The sequence below is a fragment of the Ictidomys tridecemlineatus genome, chromosome 5 (genome assembly GCF_052094955.1).
Source record: "Ictidomys tridecemlineatus isolate mIctTri1 chromosome 5, mIctTri1.hap1, whole genome shotgun sequence".
Lineage (NCBI taxonomy): Eukaryota > Metazoa > Chordata > Mammalia > Rodentia > Sciuridae > Ictidomys > Ictidomys tridecemlineatus.
Genome location: NC_135481.1, coordinates 55,983,473 through 56,000,521, shown reverse-complemented (window position 1 = coordinate 56,000,521; position 17,049 = coordinate 55,983,473). Strand labels below are relative to the sequence as shown.

At 30.6% G+C, this 17,049-nt stretch overlaps 1 protein-coding gene across 5 annotated transcripts in view; it reads left to right on the top strand.

Annotated features, from left to right (window-relative positions):
- C5H14orf39 (chromosome 5 C14orf39 homolog) overlaps positions 1-15,629 on the top strand; it is a 35,674-nt gene extending 20,045 nt beyond the window's left edge. For 3 of the 5 annotated variants that reach the window (XM_040275693.2, XM_078050009.1, XM_078050011.1), the window contains 5 exons: positions 2,372-2,433; positions 3,662-3,840; positions 5,766-5,898; positions 10,457-10,514; positions 14,550-15,629. In XM_040275693.2, the coding sequence (XP_040131627.2) occupies positions 2,372-2,433; positions 3,662-3,840; positions 5,766-5,898; positions 10,457-10,514; positions 14,550-14,749 (632 nt within the window). In that variant the 3' untranslated portion in view covers positions 14,750-15,629. The remainder of the gene's footprint in view (positions 1-2,371; positions 2,434-3,661; positions 3,841-5,765; positions 5,899-10,456; positions 10,515-14,549) is intronic. The other 2 variants (XM_078050010.1, XM_040275695.2) reach the window with 1 other exon arrangement.
- Positions 15,630-17,049: the final 1,420 nt, after the last annotated feature.

The window sequence follows — 17,049 nt, the reverse complement described above, 5'->3', positions numbered from 1 at the left end:
CATATGTTTGTTTTGTTCTTTTACCCTCCAAATTTTAATTATACTATGTATATAATTTTGCATCATTTTTCCCTTCATGATAAATTATTGAGGTTATTTCAACATGTCATTAATTAGTTTTTATGTAATGACTGTATAATGTCCCATTGTGTGGATATGCCATTATTTAGCCATTCTTTAGCCATTCTTTCACATTGAATTCTTTTTGATTTCCTGTTTTTTACTATTATAAATAATGTTATTATATTTTTGCATTGATATATTAGTATCTTGGACAATTTTCTTTGAATAAAGTCACAGAAAGATCACAGTATATATGCATGAATTTATTATTCTCAAATGAGCTAGCTATTGAAACTTCATATCTTTGAAAATACTAATTTATTTTTCTCTCTCTCCATATACATTTCAATATGCATGTTTGTATAGTTATGTATATACATGTATACATGAATATATAAATATAAACATGAGTATATATTGTATATTAAGTGCATACATGCATACGTATTTTGGTAATCTAGTATTTCACAATAATTATTTAATTTATTATGCCATGTGGAAGTCTTTTTCTCTTCTTCTTGGATTATTGACTTTTATGTTGAAGTTTTAAAGATGACTTTTTCTGATCCCAGGAAAATTCTGTTAATGTATGCATTTTAGAACGATTATATACTTAGAGTCTTTTTCACTTACTCTTACTAGGAGATCCAACACAATATGTTTATTGTACACAAATGAATAGTCTCCTTGCTTTCTTCTAAGATAAAAACTTATCTTACCTATACGGGTGATCTGTTCTAGCTATTTATAATTCGCTCTATATACCAAACCAACAGTGTTAAACAAGGACAAAAAAATTAATCAAACAGTGCAGGGAACTGCATATCGCTGGCATAACTCTACCTGTTGTTGAGTATATATGATGAGGCTTCATACACAAGAAGTCATATAATTATTTTGAAATAAAAATATTTATTTCAATAATCTTTAGACCCCAAATTTGAAGAAATTAATATGTAATGAAAATAGTAATTTTTATTTAAATTCAGGAGACAAAAACAAGAAAGCTTTCAGAAGATCAGATAGAATAATATTGTCATGACTTCAATATAGAGAAAGATCTCTTAAACAGGAATTAAAAAGCCCAGTCATAAAAGAAAAATTGATGAATTTGACCACATTAAAATTAAGATTTTTGTTTATCAAAAGATACCCTAAAAGAGTATCAGATGTATCATCAAGCCAGAGGATATATTTGCAATACAGAAAGCTCTAAAAAGAGTAATTTGAAAGTATATACAGAATTTTTACAAAAGAAGAAAAGACAACCCAATTAGAAATATATGCAAAATATGACTAGGTATTTTAAAAAGAGAAAGAAACGTTGTGGCGGATAAACATGAAAAGATACTCAGCAAATCATGGAACTGAAAAAAAAAAAAAACCAAACCCACATTGAGTTATCATTACATGTTTACTGAATTAGCAAAATTCAAAATGTCTCACAATATTAAGTTTTGATGAGAATACAGAACAATAGGAACTTTCAAACTATTGGTAGGAATTGTCTTTAATAAATTAGAGCTAATTTGTCTGATGAGATTGAATGATTTCCAATGTGGTTAGTTGTCACAGTGGAAATTAGTACAACTACATTAGAAAAGGTTGGCATCTGGTCTTGAGAAAAGCACATACTCTATTCCTCATAATTTCCACCTCTAGGCATATACTTTAAGAAATACAAGTATATACATTCAATTGTATCAGTAAAGAATGTTATTATTTGTAATAATTTTAATGTGGAAACATCCTAAATACCCATTTGCAGTAGAATCTTTAGATACATAATGTCCTGTTTGTGCAGTGGAATACTTTATATCAGTAAGAAAACTATATCATGTACTACAGAATGATGAATCTCACAAGCATATTTTACTCAAACAAAAAAAGTAAACAAAAGCAAGAGATAGGACATATTTAATTTCATGATATAACATTTTAAAACAGGAAAATAAGATATGTTATTTAGATGATAAAACCATATGTAACAAATTAGGAAAAAATTATCACAAAAGTCTGGATAAGGGATTACCTCTAAGAGAAGGAGAATATAGGACCTTTTGGAGTGCTTGTGATGTTTTATTTCTTTACTTGATATGGTTATATGAGTGTTCTCTTTATAATTTTGTTTATTAAACTGTTTATATTATATTTTATTCTCTTATTTGTATATATTGGATTGAAATATGAAATTGCCATTTTGGTAGACTAACAGAGTTAAATATTGGCAATTTCATATGGTTAAACTAATGTGTTTTATTTTATAATAAAATTGCAAAAAGAAAAACAGTTTGTTCTCATGTAACAGATGCTGAGTGTGGAGAAAAAGGGACAGTAAGACAATTAAGAGAATCAAAATGCACTTCACAAGTAAGTCAAATGTTTGATTTAACCATTCTAATTTTAAAATTTTGTGTCCATTTTAATTTTGGATTTAGTGCAATAAAGATTGTTTATGTGAGATTTTATTAGTTGCTAATCAGGTTTCTAGGAAGTTACAGATTCTATTTTTCAGATTCAAAAGCAAGGCCAAAAACATGAGAGAAGAATAGCGTTACCTTAGGGAAGTAAAGGGAGGAGAGGGGAGGGGATGTGGGAATAGGAAACACAGTAGAATGAAATATATATATATATATATATATATATATATATATATATATATATATATATATATATATATCTGCATGACCAATATGATTCTACAACATACACACTCAGAAAAATGAGAAATTATGTCCCATCTATATATGATATATCAAAGTGCATAAATGCATTCTCCTGTCATTTATAACTAATTAAAACAAAACAAAAAGCCAAAAGGACTGGGGGTATAGCTCAGTGGTTGAGTGCTTGCTTAGCATGCTTAAAACACTGGGTTCCATTCCCAGCACCACTAAGAAAATAAAACAGAACAAGATGAAAACCAAAAGCCACAAAAAGTTTACACATAAATATGCAAAAATTTGTCATTAATAAGGGCTGATAAATTAAAATTTTAAAAAACTAAGTGCTGATATATATTGAGACTACAATTTGGTAAGATTAAATGATTTGTTGTGGCAGTCCAAGACCAGTAATTGCCATAAAAATGTCTGGAAAGTATTTTTGAATAGTGGGAAGCTTTATTTATGATAGATGTAGACAATATATTTTAAACTTTACCTGGATACTAAGGTTTAAATAAGAGAAACAATATAGTAGTATTATTCTGTAAGGAAATACAAATAATAAGTACATTTAAATTTTTTTTGTCAGACCCAAATTACTCTTTCCTTTCAAGGAGTTAGTATATACAATTCTTCATCTATACTACAGTCCTAAACATTATTCTTTATCAAGTTCAGTATTTTCTGGTTGTTATACTTTTCTCAAGTAGGAACGAGGAAGATGGAGCTGGAAAGAAAAGAAAAAATTGATCATTAAAATAATTATTGTTTGAATGGTATTTTAATATCACTTTTCCAGTTATCCTTATTTTACTTATCTGTGAAATGACTACAGATTAGTATGGTATTTTCTGTCTTGTGCATTTTTATATATGTCATTCTGTTACTGCAACGACATTCATTTTTAGTTTTCTGTTACTTTGAATTTGCAGCCTATACATACAGAACATTTTGGAAAGTCAATAGAAGATAATAGTGATGAAGTAGAAGAAAGGCCTGAGAATTTTCCACAAACTCCTGAAATTCCTATATTTTTAAAAACTCCTGAAGCTATGAAGTCACATGAATCTTTGGAGAAAATACAGTTTCCTAAAGCTCCCTCATTTGAAATGTAGGACTTTATTTGATAATTATAAGTAAATTATGCACTGAGTCATATAAAATTGATAGGAATAGTAAAATGACTTATACTTGTAACTTTAAAAAGTTTTTTTTAGTATAGAGTATTTCAGACATGCAGAGACTAGCATAATGAACTTCCAAGTACCTATCATCCTGTTTGAATTATTAATGTTCTGCTGTTCTTGTTTCACAGGTCTTCCTCCCCATTTTTCCTGCAGCGTTTAGCTGAAGATGATGTAGATCCTGAGTACTTACCCAGGGCAATACTATATACATTTAAAATTTTCCAAAGGGTTAAATTTTGTAGAGAAATTTAAAATGTTAAAGAGCTACTGCCATATTTGGAAGATTGTGGGCTTATCATTGAATAATGTTCCAGCAGTCATTTTCCCACGTGTTATAGTGTCTGAAGCAAGAATTGCCATTCTGCTTAGTAAGCTAGTTAGGCATAAATATCTCTAACGTGAATATTTATCTTTGAAAACTATAGATATATGGTTTGCATTCAAGAAAATAGTGCTACCTTTAAACATTTTCTTTAGTTCAGTCTCTTCCTTAATACTGATCCTTGAGGTTTTTCCAAAATATGTCAGATAGATTTCACTTTATCAGGGATATCTCACCTATATCCTACTTCTGTATTTTAAATTGTTAGAAAAGTTTTATATATGAATACTATGCTGTTGACCTCAAGCACAGCATGTTTAAAGTGAAACTCAACTTTAAATCTGAGAATTATTAAGGAATATCAGATTATATGCTAAAACTTCTCTCCATGGATGAGAAAATTATGATCTGTAAAGTTAAATGACTCATTCATGGTCATAGAGATAGTTTATGGAAGTATTGTTACACTTCATACATATATACACACACACACACTTTTTTTCTTTTTTGGTATTTGGAATTGTCTCCAAGGCCTTGTGAATACTAAGTACTTAATCTTCTGTTGAGCTATTCCCCTAGCCCCTATTATATTTTAAAAACACTTACGTAACACTATCTGTGAGCCACTGTTATACGCACTTTAGACCATTTAATATTGATCATTTAATGTTCACAACAATCTTATACATTTTAGGTACATTATTATCATTATTTTTATAAATGAGGAAACATAATTATAGGTAATACAAGTAATAGATGTTAGAGTTGAGATTTTAAACCCAGGTAGTTCTGGTTTTAGAATCTATTCTCCTAACCAATGTGTTACACATTGTATTATCTATTTTTTCCGGATCATTTTACTATTTAACTCCCTGATAGAAACTTAGTAATGGCTGGCTTCTAATCCAGACACAGCTTGTTGGGGCTGGGGCTGGGGCTCAGCAGTAATGCCCTTGCCTGGTATGTGTGAGGCACTGGGTTCGATTCTCAGCACCACAGATAAATAAATAAAGGTCTATCAAAAACTAAAAAAAAAAAAAAAATTTAAAAACAAAATAGACACAGCTTGTTACTGACTTTCAAGATCTTGAAGACTGTGTTGGGGTTAAGGGCTTGGACTTTGAATCTGAAGTGCTGAATTCAATTCTCAACTCTAGAACTTACTGTATTTTTTTGAGCAAATCATTTATACTTTCTGTGCTTAAAAATCCTTTACTGTAAAATTAAAGTGACTGAAATAATAACTGTATTATAGAGTTATTATGAGAAATAAGTTATGCTTATGGAAGTACCTAGAAGAGTGCCTGACAGAATATTGAATAGATATTCATAATAATTATCCCAAAGTTGATTTTCCATATTAGTCTCCTCCCAAACCATCTTTTCTTTATAGGTTGCTTCAATACTACTTCCTACCTTCCCTTCTATGCTAATTTTTACCCCCATGACATTGCTTGTGGTCAATCTTCAGTGTTTAGTGATAGATTTTTAACATTTTGATGATTTTTAAAAATCTCTTTGTAACAGAAATGCAGTACCTGAAGGTCAAACACAAAAAGAATCCTCTGGATTTTCATTTCTTACAAGTTATACTTCTAGATCACCTAGACTGAATTTATTTGATTCTTCTGTATTTGATTCAGAAATTTCATCAGATCAGGTAAAATGAGAAACTAAAGTTGATTTCTAAAAATTGTACACTGAAACTTTGGGGTAATTTTATTTCCTTAGTACCAAACTATCCTGGGACAGAGTACCAGTAAAGGCAATTAAAAAAAAAATCTGGGTAGCTGTAGTATAGCAAAGTTCCCTATTATCTTTTTGCTCTTAACTTTAGATGCCCCAAATTCACTGTATTTATTTTTTTAAATTTCAAGATAGGGATGATTTAAATTTCAGTTAAGGGCAATTTGAAATGAATTTGTCTTTTTAATTAATGTACCTACTAAACAAACTACATATTTTGAAAACAAACTTTACATATTATCAATGAACTTACAATGGCTTCATGTTTTGTCTTTTCAACTATGTGTGTGTACATGGCAACATTATCATTGGTTCATTTTAAAAGACCGAAGGAATTTCCTGCATCAACATTGCTACTATTCAGTGGAAATGCTTATTTGTGTATTTAGTAATTAAGCCCCAAATTAAGACATGCTTTATTTGAAAAGTAGAGACTATAAATTTGTGGTTAAAACTAGACTCTGAAGCCTGATTACTTGAGTGAATACTATATGTAAGATTTTGGGTAACTCTCAGTTTCCTTATCTGTAAAATGAAAATAATTATCACCATAAGGTTTGTAAATATTTAGGTGAGTTTATGCACATAAAACATTTAGAAAAGTTTCAATCACTTAATAATACCATATAAGTATCAATGTAATATAAGTATTATTACTTATTTAAATTAGTCATATTTAGCCGTTTTTTATATTTATTAGAATTTTTATTACTGTGTTCCTTGTACTATATTAAGTTGTTGAAATTATAAGTTTGTTGATGATATAGTAGTATACATTTCATATTTTGTTTCTTTTAACTTTGGTCTCAATTTTACTTAAATACTTACTTCAAAAACTAGTGGGGCTGAGGATATAGCTCAGTTGGTAGAGTGTTGCCTCACATGTACAAGGTCATGGGTTCAATCTCCAGCACCCCAAAAAACAACAACAAAAAATTAGTAATCCCTAGAAAAGTACATTAGAAAAATAGATTAGAGTTACTAAATTCTCATTTACATTAATACTATGAATGTTAAAATAAGTGTATATAAATAACCTCATCAGGGGACATATACATTTTGGAAACAGAAAAACTACTGAAAATTATTGAATATATAACATGATGTACTTGTTTAGAAAGAAAATATTATAAAGATAAATTCCCTCTCAAAATAATTTATAAACGTAATCCATTATGGATCTAATTAAAGTCCTGGCAAGATGTCTTTAGTTTTTGTTATGTTTTGTTTTTGTGGTGGTAGAGCTGGGGAAAGAGATTGACCAAATAATTACTGTGTGTCCTGGGAGAAATGTATTCAAGAATAAGCAAGAACATTTTCAAAAATAAGGTTGGTGATAGATTAAAATAGAATTCTAAGAAAAAGTTTCATCCAAAAGAAGGCAAAAAAGAAGGAATGGAGTGACAAAAAACAAGGGAACAAAATAAGTAACAATATGTTAGACCTAATCATGAACTTTTAAATGATTTTTTAATATGAATGGGTTAAATACTCCATTAAAAGGTAGAGACTATAAGAATGCATAAAAAAAAAATAAATTGAATGTGGTGGTGCACTCCTGTAATCACAGCTATTTGGGAGGCTGAGGCAAGAAAACAGAAAGTTCAAGGCCAGACTTGGGAATTCAGTGAGATTCTGTTTTAAAAATAAAAAAAATAAAAAGGGCTGCCAGATGCAGTGGCGCACACATGTAAATCCTACTGGCTTGGGAGGCTAAGGCAGGAGAATCTCAAGTTCAAAGCCAGCCTTAGCAACAGTGAAGTGCTAAGCAACTAAATGAGACACTGTCTCTAAATAAAATATAAAATAGGGTTGGGAATGTGGCTCAGTGGTCAAATGCCCTTGAGTTCAATCCGTGGTACTCCCCTCCCTAAAAAAAAAAAATGGTCATGATGGCCATATTGATACCATTTTTGGTAGTCTTGAGATTCAGAGTATTACTGAAGATAAAAATGGTTCAGAATGGTAAAAAGTCCACTTTATAAGGAAGATACAACAATCACAAATGTGTAACTGTGCCTAATAACAGCTCCAATATACATAAAATCAAAGTTGTCAAGTACTCAAGCATAGTTGGAAGTTTTTAATACCCTTTTATCAGCAATTGATAGAATCACACAACACAATCAGATCTTCTGTAATATCTGTATACAGCATCAATCCCCTACACCATTTTTAAACACTGTATCCCACAACTGCCTCATACATGTTCTTTTCAAGTGCTAATAGTACATTCACCAAGATCAACTATATTATGGGCCATAATAAGAGTAAAGGAATTTAAAAGCATTGGAATTAGAATGTGTTAAATTAGAACTCAGTAACAATAAGATATCTAGAAAAATCCTAAATATGTAGGTCATGAATCAAAGAATGAATCATGAGAGAAGTCAGAAAACATTTTGAGCTGAATTATTATGAAAATTCAGTTTATCAAAAATGGTGGGATGGGCTGGGGATGTGGCTCAAGCAGTAGCGCGCTCGTCTGGCATGCGTGCGACCTGGGTTTGATCCTCAGCACCACATACAAACAAAGATGTTGTGTCCGCCAATTACTAAAAAATAAATATTAAAAATTCTCTCTCTCTCCCTCTCACTGTCTCTCACTCTCTCTTTTAAAAAAAATTGTAGGATGCTGCCAAAGCCAGAGCAAAACTATAACTTTAAATAATTTAGTTAAATAATTACGTTAATAGAAAAGAGGAAAGATTTAAAATTAATGACCTATATTGAGAAACTAGAAAAAGAGCAATGAAGCAAATCCAAAGTAAGTAGAATGAAGAAATAAAAAAGATGACATAACTGAAATAGAACAAATAAATAAATAAGAATAAACAAAACCAAGGATTGTACTTTAAAATAATTGACAGAATTGATACATTCCCATCTAGATTGACAGAGAAGGAAAGATAGTTATTAAACATGAGAGAATATCATTACAAATACTATATATTATGAAATAAATTGGTGAAGGGAACTTCACTTTTTACACATTAAAACATCCCTATATAAACTTAGAGTAATCAAAATGGTGTGATATAAGGATTGAAAGAATGATATTTGGTATGGGTTAAATAGTCTTGATACAAAAGAATTTAGAATATGATAAAGATGGGACCATTCAGGGATAAATTAGACACTCAACTTACACTGTACGCCAGTAAATTTACAGATGAATTAAAATAAATGAAAAAATATTAACCATAAAATACTTCAGAGGAAATATAAGTTAATATTTACTAGACCTCAGAAGGATGGATGCTCAAAGCATAAAAGCAGTGGAAGAAGAACCAAAAGAAAAAGCAATTAAGTTAATTTCATTCAGACTTCCAAGTTAAAAAATTGGACAGGCAATATGATAAAAGTATAAAAATAATTAACATCTTTATTATATTAAGACTTAAATTACTGGGCTGGAGTTGTAGCTCAGCGGTAGAGTGTTCGCCTAGCACGTGTGAGGCCCTGGGTTGATCTCGGCAACACATAAAAACAAGTAAATAAAATAAAGGCATTGTGTCCAACTACCCCTAAAAAATAAATATTAAAAAAATTAAAAAAAGAACTTAAATTGCTACCTCAGTATAGAAATGGGCAAGATCCATTTGGTGAATAGTCCCCTGAAAAAGAAAATTAAATTACATGATTTATGGTAAAACAGTTTTTCTTATTAATTGTTAAAGAAATATGATTCTGTGCTTAAATGTTTTAAGTGTGGTGTTTATAATTATAGAAAAATCAAAACAACCTAAATGTTCAAAATAAATGAATAATTGAATAGTACAGTATGTCTGTATGGAGGAATATTATACGCCACAAAGAGGTTTCAGAAGAATAGTAACGTGGTCATATGGTAATATTAAGATAAAAAAAAGGACAAAAAAACTAAGCCATCATGAAAACATTTTTAAAAGCCCATCTTACTGAGAAAATAGACTTTTTTTTTTTTTTTGCAGCAAAATTTGATCTGAATGGACATGAAGCTGTCAGCATCCTTTTACTTTCATAGTCAGCAGTACTAAGACCCTGATTTGTTAAAGACCTTCAGAATCAAGCAAGTTTTATTAGGATTTAATGTTATAGTAAGATCCTGAAGTAGGAATTATCCTTAGTGCAATACATATTGCCTATTAATTCTTTATCTATTGGTATAGTAAAATTAGTAGGCCTTATTTTAATAAATAAATGACAGCTTTTGAAGACAGAACACTCCCCCCACCTCTCTTCAGTTTTGGAGATTGAATCCAGGGCCTAACATATTCTAGGCAAGCACTGTATCACTGAGCTACATCCCCAGCCTAAAAATACAACTTTTTTTTTAAAAAAAAAATACAGTAGTGTGCTGTATAGAATATTACTATATGCTTACTCTAATGCTGCATATTAGAAGTTCCAGGCTTTGGATTCAAATACAAATACTATGTATGTTTTTCTACTGGTTTGACAAGTAATATTTTATGGAAATTATTTTCCAGCTTAATGAACATTATTCTGAAGCAAATCTAAATCCTCCCTCATCACAACAAGGAATTGGTAAGTGATTTACTACTTATAAAAACATGCTAACTTTCCCCCTTGGCATTTTAGTTTGTTTCTAATAGATTTTTCTAGGCATTCAGTTTATTCTTTAAAAAATTACTCTTGACTTCTATACTATTCACTGCTTTTATTTTTAGCAATGTAGCGTGATTTTTTCACTGCGTTGACAACACTTGCTTTCTCCAAGATTACTAATAACTTCTGAATTTTCAAACATTATGAATATTTTGCATTGTTTATCATATTCAGTCCCTTTGCAGCATGATATAGTTGACTGTTCATATCTTCTTTCTGGACTCTTTGGATTTCTTCCTATCTCTCTGTGCTTACTTCTTATTGCATTTTCTTTCTTTTATTCTTTTATTGGTTAATCTGTTCAAAATATAAATAAGTGTGTGTATATATTATATTGTTTTATCAGTTACTACTTTGGTTTTGATGATAGAACAGTGGACAAATATGCAAAATTCTCATAGGGTTTGTGTTCTAGTGGGAGAGACTGAAGATAGACAAGTCAATATATAATATATCAAGTGGTACATTAAACAAAAATTGGCAACTGATCATATGTTGTGATTTTTAATTCAGTATTTAATTTACTCTATAGCTAACAAGGATGATGCCAAGGTTTGACAATACTGTAAGAATTTATTGAAATGTGAATGGCTTAATAAGAGGAGGAATAAGAAATAACATGGGTACAATCATCAGATACCCAAGTAATAATCTTACTTCTGCCACCTCATCCATGTGAAAGATTTCAGGCAGCTGTGGATAAGTTATATTGCATGTAGGTTGCCTTGACACACAAAAGCTGCAGCCTCAGTTTTCAGCAGGCTCTTAAAGAAATCTAGTCATGAGGCCCAAGACCTATACAACTCTTCTAATTCAGGTGTAATTTCACACAGAACAAGTAATGCTGTAGACTCAGCATTCCATATCTACCTTAATTCTGTATTTTCTAAGGAGACGGTGCTGTGAGAAATCAGACTCCAAGATCATTCTTCTAAGTGGGTCTGAATCAATCTAGGCTTGAGGTTAACTCTGTACTTATTGGTTGTAATTAATAATATAAATAAAGGTAAAGCAGAATAAGGGGAATAAGAAGAACTTGGATTGAGAAGGCAGTTGCTGTGTTACGAGGGAGTCAGAGAAGGCAATCATTAAGAGGTGACATTTGAGGAAAGACATGAAGGAGGTGTAGTACAAGCTACTGGGAAAAGCTTTCCAAGTGAAGGATGAAAAGTTGAGATAGGCACATACTCAGTATGTTCAATGAACAGCAGGTAAATTGGTATTAACTGGAATGGAATAAGGAAGGAGGAATTATGTAGGAAGATTAAATCAGAGAGATTGGAGAGGGAGCAAATCGTGGGACCTATAGACTGTTCAGATCTTTGGAAAGTGAGATGGGAAACCATTGGAGGGTTTTGAGCAAAGGACTGAAATGATCTAACAGGCTTTTAAAATATTACTGTCTGCTATATGGGGAACAAATAATGGAAATGAGTGAAAACAGATTAGGAAGCTATTAAAATAATACAAGTAAGAATTGGTGATGGCTAAGATAATGACAGTAGAATTGGTAAGAAGGAATGGGATTTTGATTATCAATTTTTCTGAAGATAGATCTGAAAGAATTTGTCTATCACCTTTAAGGATGAGAAGGAAACAAGGATGATGCTAAGATCTTGACAACAATAACTAAGAATGAAGTTGTAATGAAAATATTTTTATATCTAAGATATGTTTTAACATTAAAAACTCACCATATCTGAAATCAAATTTGTTCTTTTAATGTCCCTAATGTTATCTCCATTATTGTGGTGGCCAAAATTCAGTAATAATTTTAACTTGTCCTTGTGACTTTGACTAAATTCAGCTAATCAAGTTTTATCAGTTCTTCCTCTGAAGTACTTATTTCCTTTTTCTATATTAATCAAAACTGTTATATTTCAAACTCTAATAACTATTCACAGTGCTACTGTAGTCATATCTTAATTGGTCTTTTCATCTTCTTAGCTTACCTATACATCACAGTTTAAATAATCTTCATGCCTAATGTTGATTTTGTAATTGCACTAATCAGATGCTTTTGGTGGCTCTCCATCAACTCAAATTATTTTCCTACTTTTCTAACCTAGCTCCAACATACCTTTCAAGCCCTTTCCCTTGTAAGAGTTACCCATGCTTTGGCTAGACTGAAGAATATAGTGCCAGATAAGCCATATTTTCTTATCTGCTTTTTTTCTTCTTGTAATCTCCAACTTCCATCCCTAACCATCTTTCAAGACTAAGTTCTATTCCATAAAAACCTTTATTTTCCCTAACCATCTTTCAAGACTAAGTTCTATTCCATAAAAACCTTTATTTTCCCCTCAACCTTGCATTCCAAAAAGACTTCTTTTTCATTTTTGTAAATGTTTCTTCTTCTTCTTCTTCTAATTCTTTTTTTTATAATGCTGGGGACTGAATCCAAGGCCTGTGAATGTGAGGCAAGCACTCTACCAACTGAGCTATATGCCCAACCCCTTTTTTATACTTTTAAATATTCTACCTCCTATCATTTGTTATTTGTGTGTGTGTGTGTGTATATATATATATATATATATGAAATACTCTCTGGATTTTTGGTTCTTGAAGAGCAAAAACCTGTTATATTCACTTCTGAATTCCTTACAGCACCTAGAATCCTGCCTTGCATAGCAATCTATATTTATTTACAGTGAACATAGTTTTATGAAGCCCACATATAATCTTGTGAAATTAAAAAATGAAATCAAATTTATTTATGCAAAGAGTTATTCAAGATTTTAGTTTTTTCTGGATCTATGTCTAAATTTTCTTTTTAAGATTTATGAGTGTGTGCTGAAGACAGTAGAATAAAATGAGAAAGGGAGAGAAACAAAACATAACTGTCTGGTAATCAGTCCATCCAGTCATTCAGCCATTTTAATTGCTAGTTGGCTTATTTAGAGTAAAATAACTGAGATATTAAAAAATATAAGAAAACTTCAAAGTGGTACAAAGTAATTTCTTTTGCTTAATGTACTAGTTGATCAGTTCTCTATGGAAAAAATATTAGGTGCCTTAGGAGACTTGTTTTAGGTAAATCTTTCATTTATTGTAGAGTTAATAATAATTTATTTTAAATTTAAGATGTTGACAATTTTAATATTTATAGTTTTCAATAATATAATGATGAAAACAGTATTTTTCTTTAGTGGAAATTCAGAGAGTCAAACACCAAATAATTCTATACATAAAGTTGATTTTTGAACAATGCTATTAGTATATATTGTAATTAGTCAATAAATAATGGTTGGATAAGTTTGACTTATGCAGTGTCTCTCAGATCTAACATTTTTTCTCTCTATTTTCATTGCTATGATAGTTTAGGTAAGGTCAATTTTCACCATCTCTTTGCTGGACAATAGAGTTTTTTCCTTTTGGTTTTCTCCACTTCTAGACACTTCTGTTCCAGCCTTTCTACACTTCTCTCCTGAAGAATCCTTATAAAACAATTTATTTAATATCATATTGTATTTGATAATGCCTAATGTTTTCCTGTTGCCTACTAAATAAAGTCCTGGTTCTCTAGTGAGACATTCAACTGTCTTTCCAAGCTCATCTTTATTAATTCCTGCTTAATATATCATTATTATTTCTCAATATCTTGCCAAGTTGAACTGATTTCTGTTACTCTAATACTTCCAATGCCTATTTCTGGGCCTCTGTGCTAGTCTCTTCATTTGAAGTGTTTTACTACACCTTCTACCACATATAGTAGTTCTTTATTTACTTGAGTTCATATTACTTACAAGTTGGGTTTATGTTTGAGTCTGTTTATCCTTCCATAGTGCCAAGAATAATGCCTCACATGTGAGAAGAATACATTTAAATATCTGTTAAACAGGTAAATAATTCAGTGGTACTATATTTATTGTATACATTGTATTGTAATCCTCTAGGTTATATGCATTCCATGTAACACGGATAGCATGATCTTGTAATATTTGTCTTCCTCAGGAAATTTATTTGGGAAACCAGAAGGAGAAGACACCTTTACATTTTCTTTTTCATCAGACACTTCAGCTCATACATTTGGAACTGGAAAAGATGATTTTAGTTTTCCCTTTTCTTTTGAACAGGATCAAACAATACCTTCTTCTTCATTAAAAGGTTTTTCATCTTCCTCACAAAATACGGCACAATTTACTTTTTTTTGAACTAGTTATTAATTTTTGAATTATTTTAATATTTTATAATCATCTAGGGCATAAATTTACATTATTACTAAAAACTGAAGATACTCCTTTTTTGGTGATGAAATGAAATGGTTTACCATAGTGAAATTATTTGATTATATTAATTTAAATATTTAAATATTGAATATTTTTTATTTATGACATTAGCTAGTCATTTATTTTGGTTTTGATTTTGCAAGGCATACCCAGGCAGAACTTTTGTTAATCTGAGTAAAATTTGATACTTCTTCCATTACTCTTTATTATAAATATAAATCTGTTTATTCCTGGAGTCCAAATTTCATTCTTAATGGTATTTTAGTTGTTTTCATAAGAAGAATTCCTGAGGTCATCAGAAGACTTTTTAGTGGCAATTGTTTAGAATTAGTGCTCGGGTATACTATAGCAACTAAACATTTTTTTTTTAACAATTATTGGGTTTCACTTATGCATCAGTGTTCTAGAATGTGAATGGTATTCTAATAATCATTTCATAGAATTTATTATTGACAGTGAATGAAATCTCTGTTGTTTTCTCTTAAATACAACAAATAGTAAATTTCTAATTTTATCAGTTATTTTTTCTATCTTTAATGGAAGAAAATTGTATGAGAAAGACTATTTTCTGAAAATTGAGTTGTTGTTATCAATGGTGTTCCTGCTTTTTGTTTAAACCTTTTTTGAAGAACATTTAAAACTTTATTCCCTGTCTTCAACAGAAAACAATTTCATACTTATATTTTGTATTTTCAATTAATTATATATAACTTAAATCAAGATGTTTAAAATTTTCTGAAATTATGTAAATATTGTACAATATCTTGTATTTTGTGCTTTTTAAATTGGTTGTAATGTCAAGTAATAAAGAGTATAACTCCATATTTGATGTGTAACTGCTGACACATTTTTAAACCTTATTTCTTCTGATTCCCCTTCTTTCCCACATCTGGTCAAACTGATAAGAAAATCTAGGGGCTATCTCCTTTGGTGTCAGTAACAACTGTACAAGAACTCTCACCCCAGCTTCACCCCTAACCACCTTAAAAACCCATAAGCAGTCTCTTTTCTTAGGCCATTTTCAGATCAACATGGAGGCCTGCTCTCCCCTCCCCATAAAATCTTGTTATGTGAGTAGAAAATCTTTTCATACCCTATTTGAGTGGGGATGTGTGGCATCATCAGTCTCAATATGCAAACCACATTTGGGTGAGGGTCTATACTGTTTCATCAGATATCCAAAACATCACAATTGTGTTAAATTAAACCTTCCCAAAGACTTGTAAAAAAGGCTAATCTAACTAATGATAGGATTTTTAAAACTTTAGACTGTGTTAAGGAAAAAAAACCCACAAATCTTCAACTGATTGGAATATTAAAATTCTAGTTAAAAAGCTGAAATTTGGGGCTGGGGCTATAGCTCAGTGGCAGAGTAGTTACCTAACCTGAAAGGCACTGGGTTTGATCCTTAGCAACACATAAAAATAAGCAAACAAAGCCGTTCTGTCCATCTACAACTATAAAATTTTTTTTAAAGCTGAAGTTTTTCTTTTCATATTAGGTATTTATTTTATAACCCCATGATTGAATTAATTGGTGGTTTTGATATAATAAAGAAATTGACAATATATGAGAAAGGAGAAAAAAAGTTGAAATTGGTTTATTTGTTGTTTATTAAGAAATTCAAAACTGGTTTTTAGCCTTGAGTGACTTAGTGAGTCTATGGTTTATTTTTACTTCAGAGAATATCTAGCACAGTAGTGTAGTTAAATTATGCATCAATAATTGGCAGAAAATAAATATTTTTGGTTTTTGTTCTGCAGTACTAGGCCCTGCACATGCTAGGCAAGTTTTCTGCCTCTGAGCTACAAACCAGCCTCTAAAATAAGTACTTTAAAATATCTGTAGTGCATATGGCAACTTGGGAGAATATAAAATGTCTGGAAAACATAGTCCTACATTCAGGTAACTTAGAACTTGGTTGAGACAAAACTCAGAAAACAACAAAAGTACATTACAATAAAGTTATAATTAAATCCTATGGTTTGTAACTTGTTCTGTGGTAGAGAAGAAACCAGTTGCTTTAAGAATTAGAAAGGTCATCGTGACCTGGAAAGCTGGAAGGATTCGCTGAAGAGGTAGAATTTTAAATATATTTTTTTTAGTTGTAGATTCACACAATACCTTTACTTTGTTTATTTGTATGTGGTGCCAGGGATCCGAACCTAGTGCCTCACAAATGCTAAGCAAGTGCTCTACCACTGAGCTACAACCCCAGCCCAAGA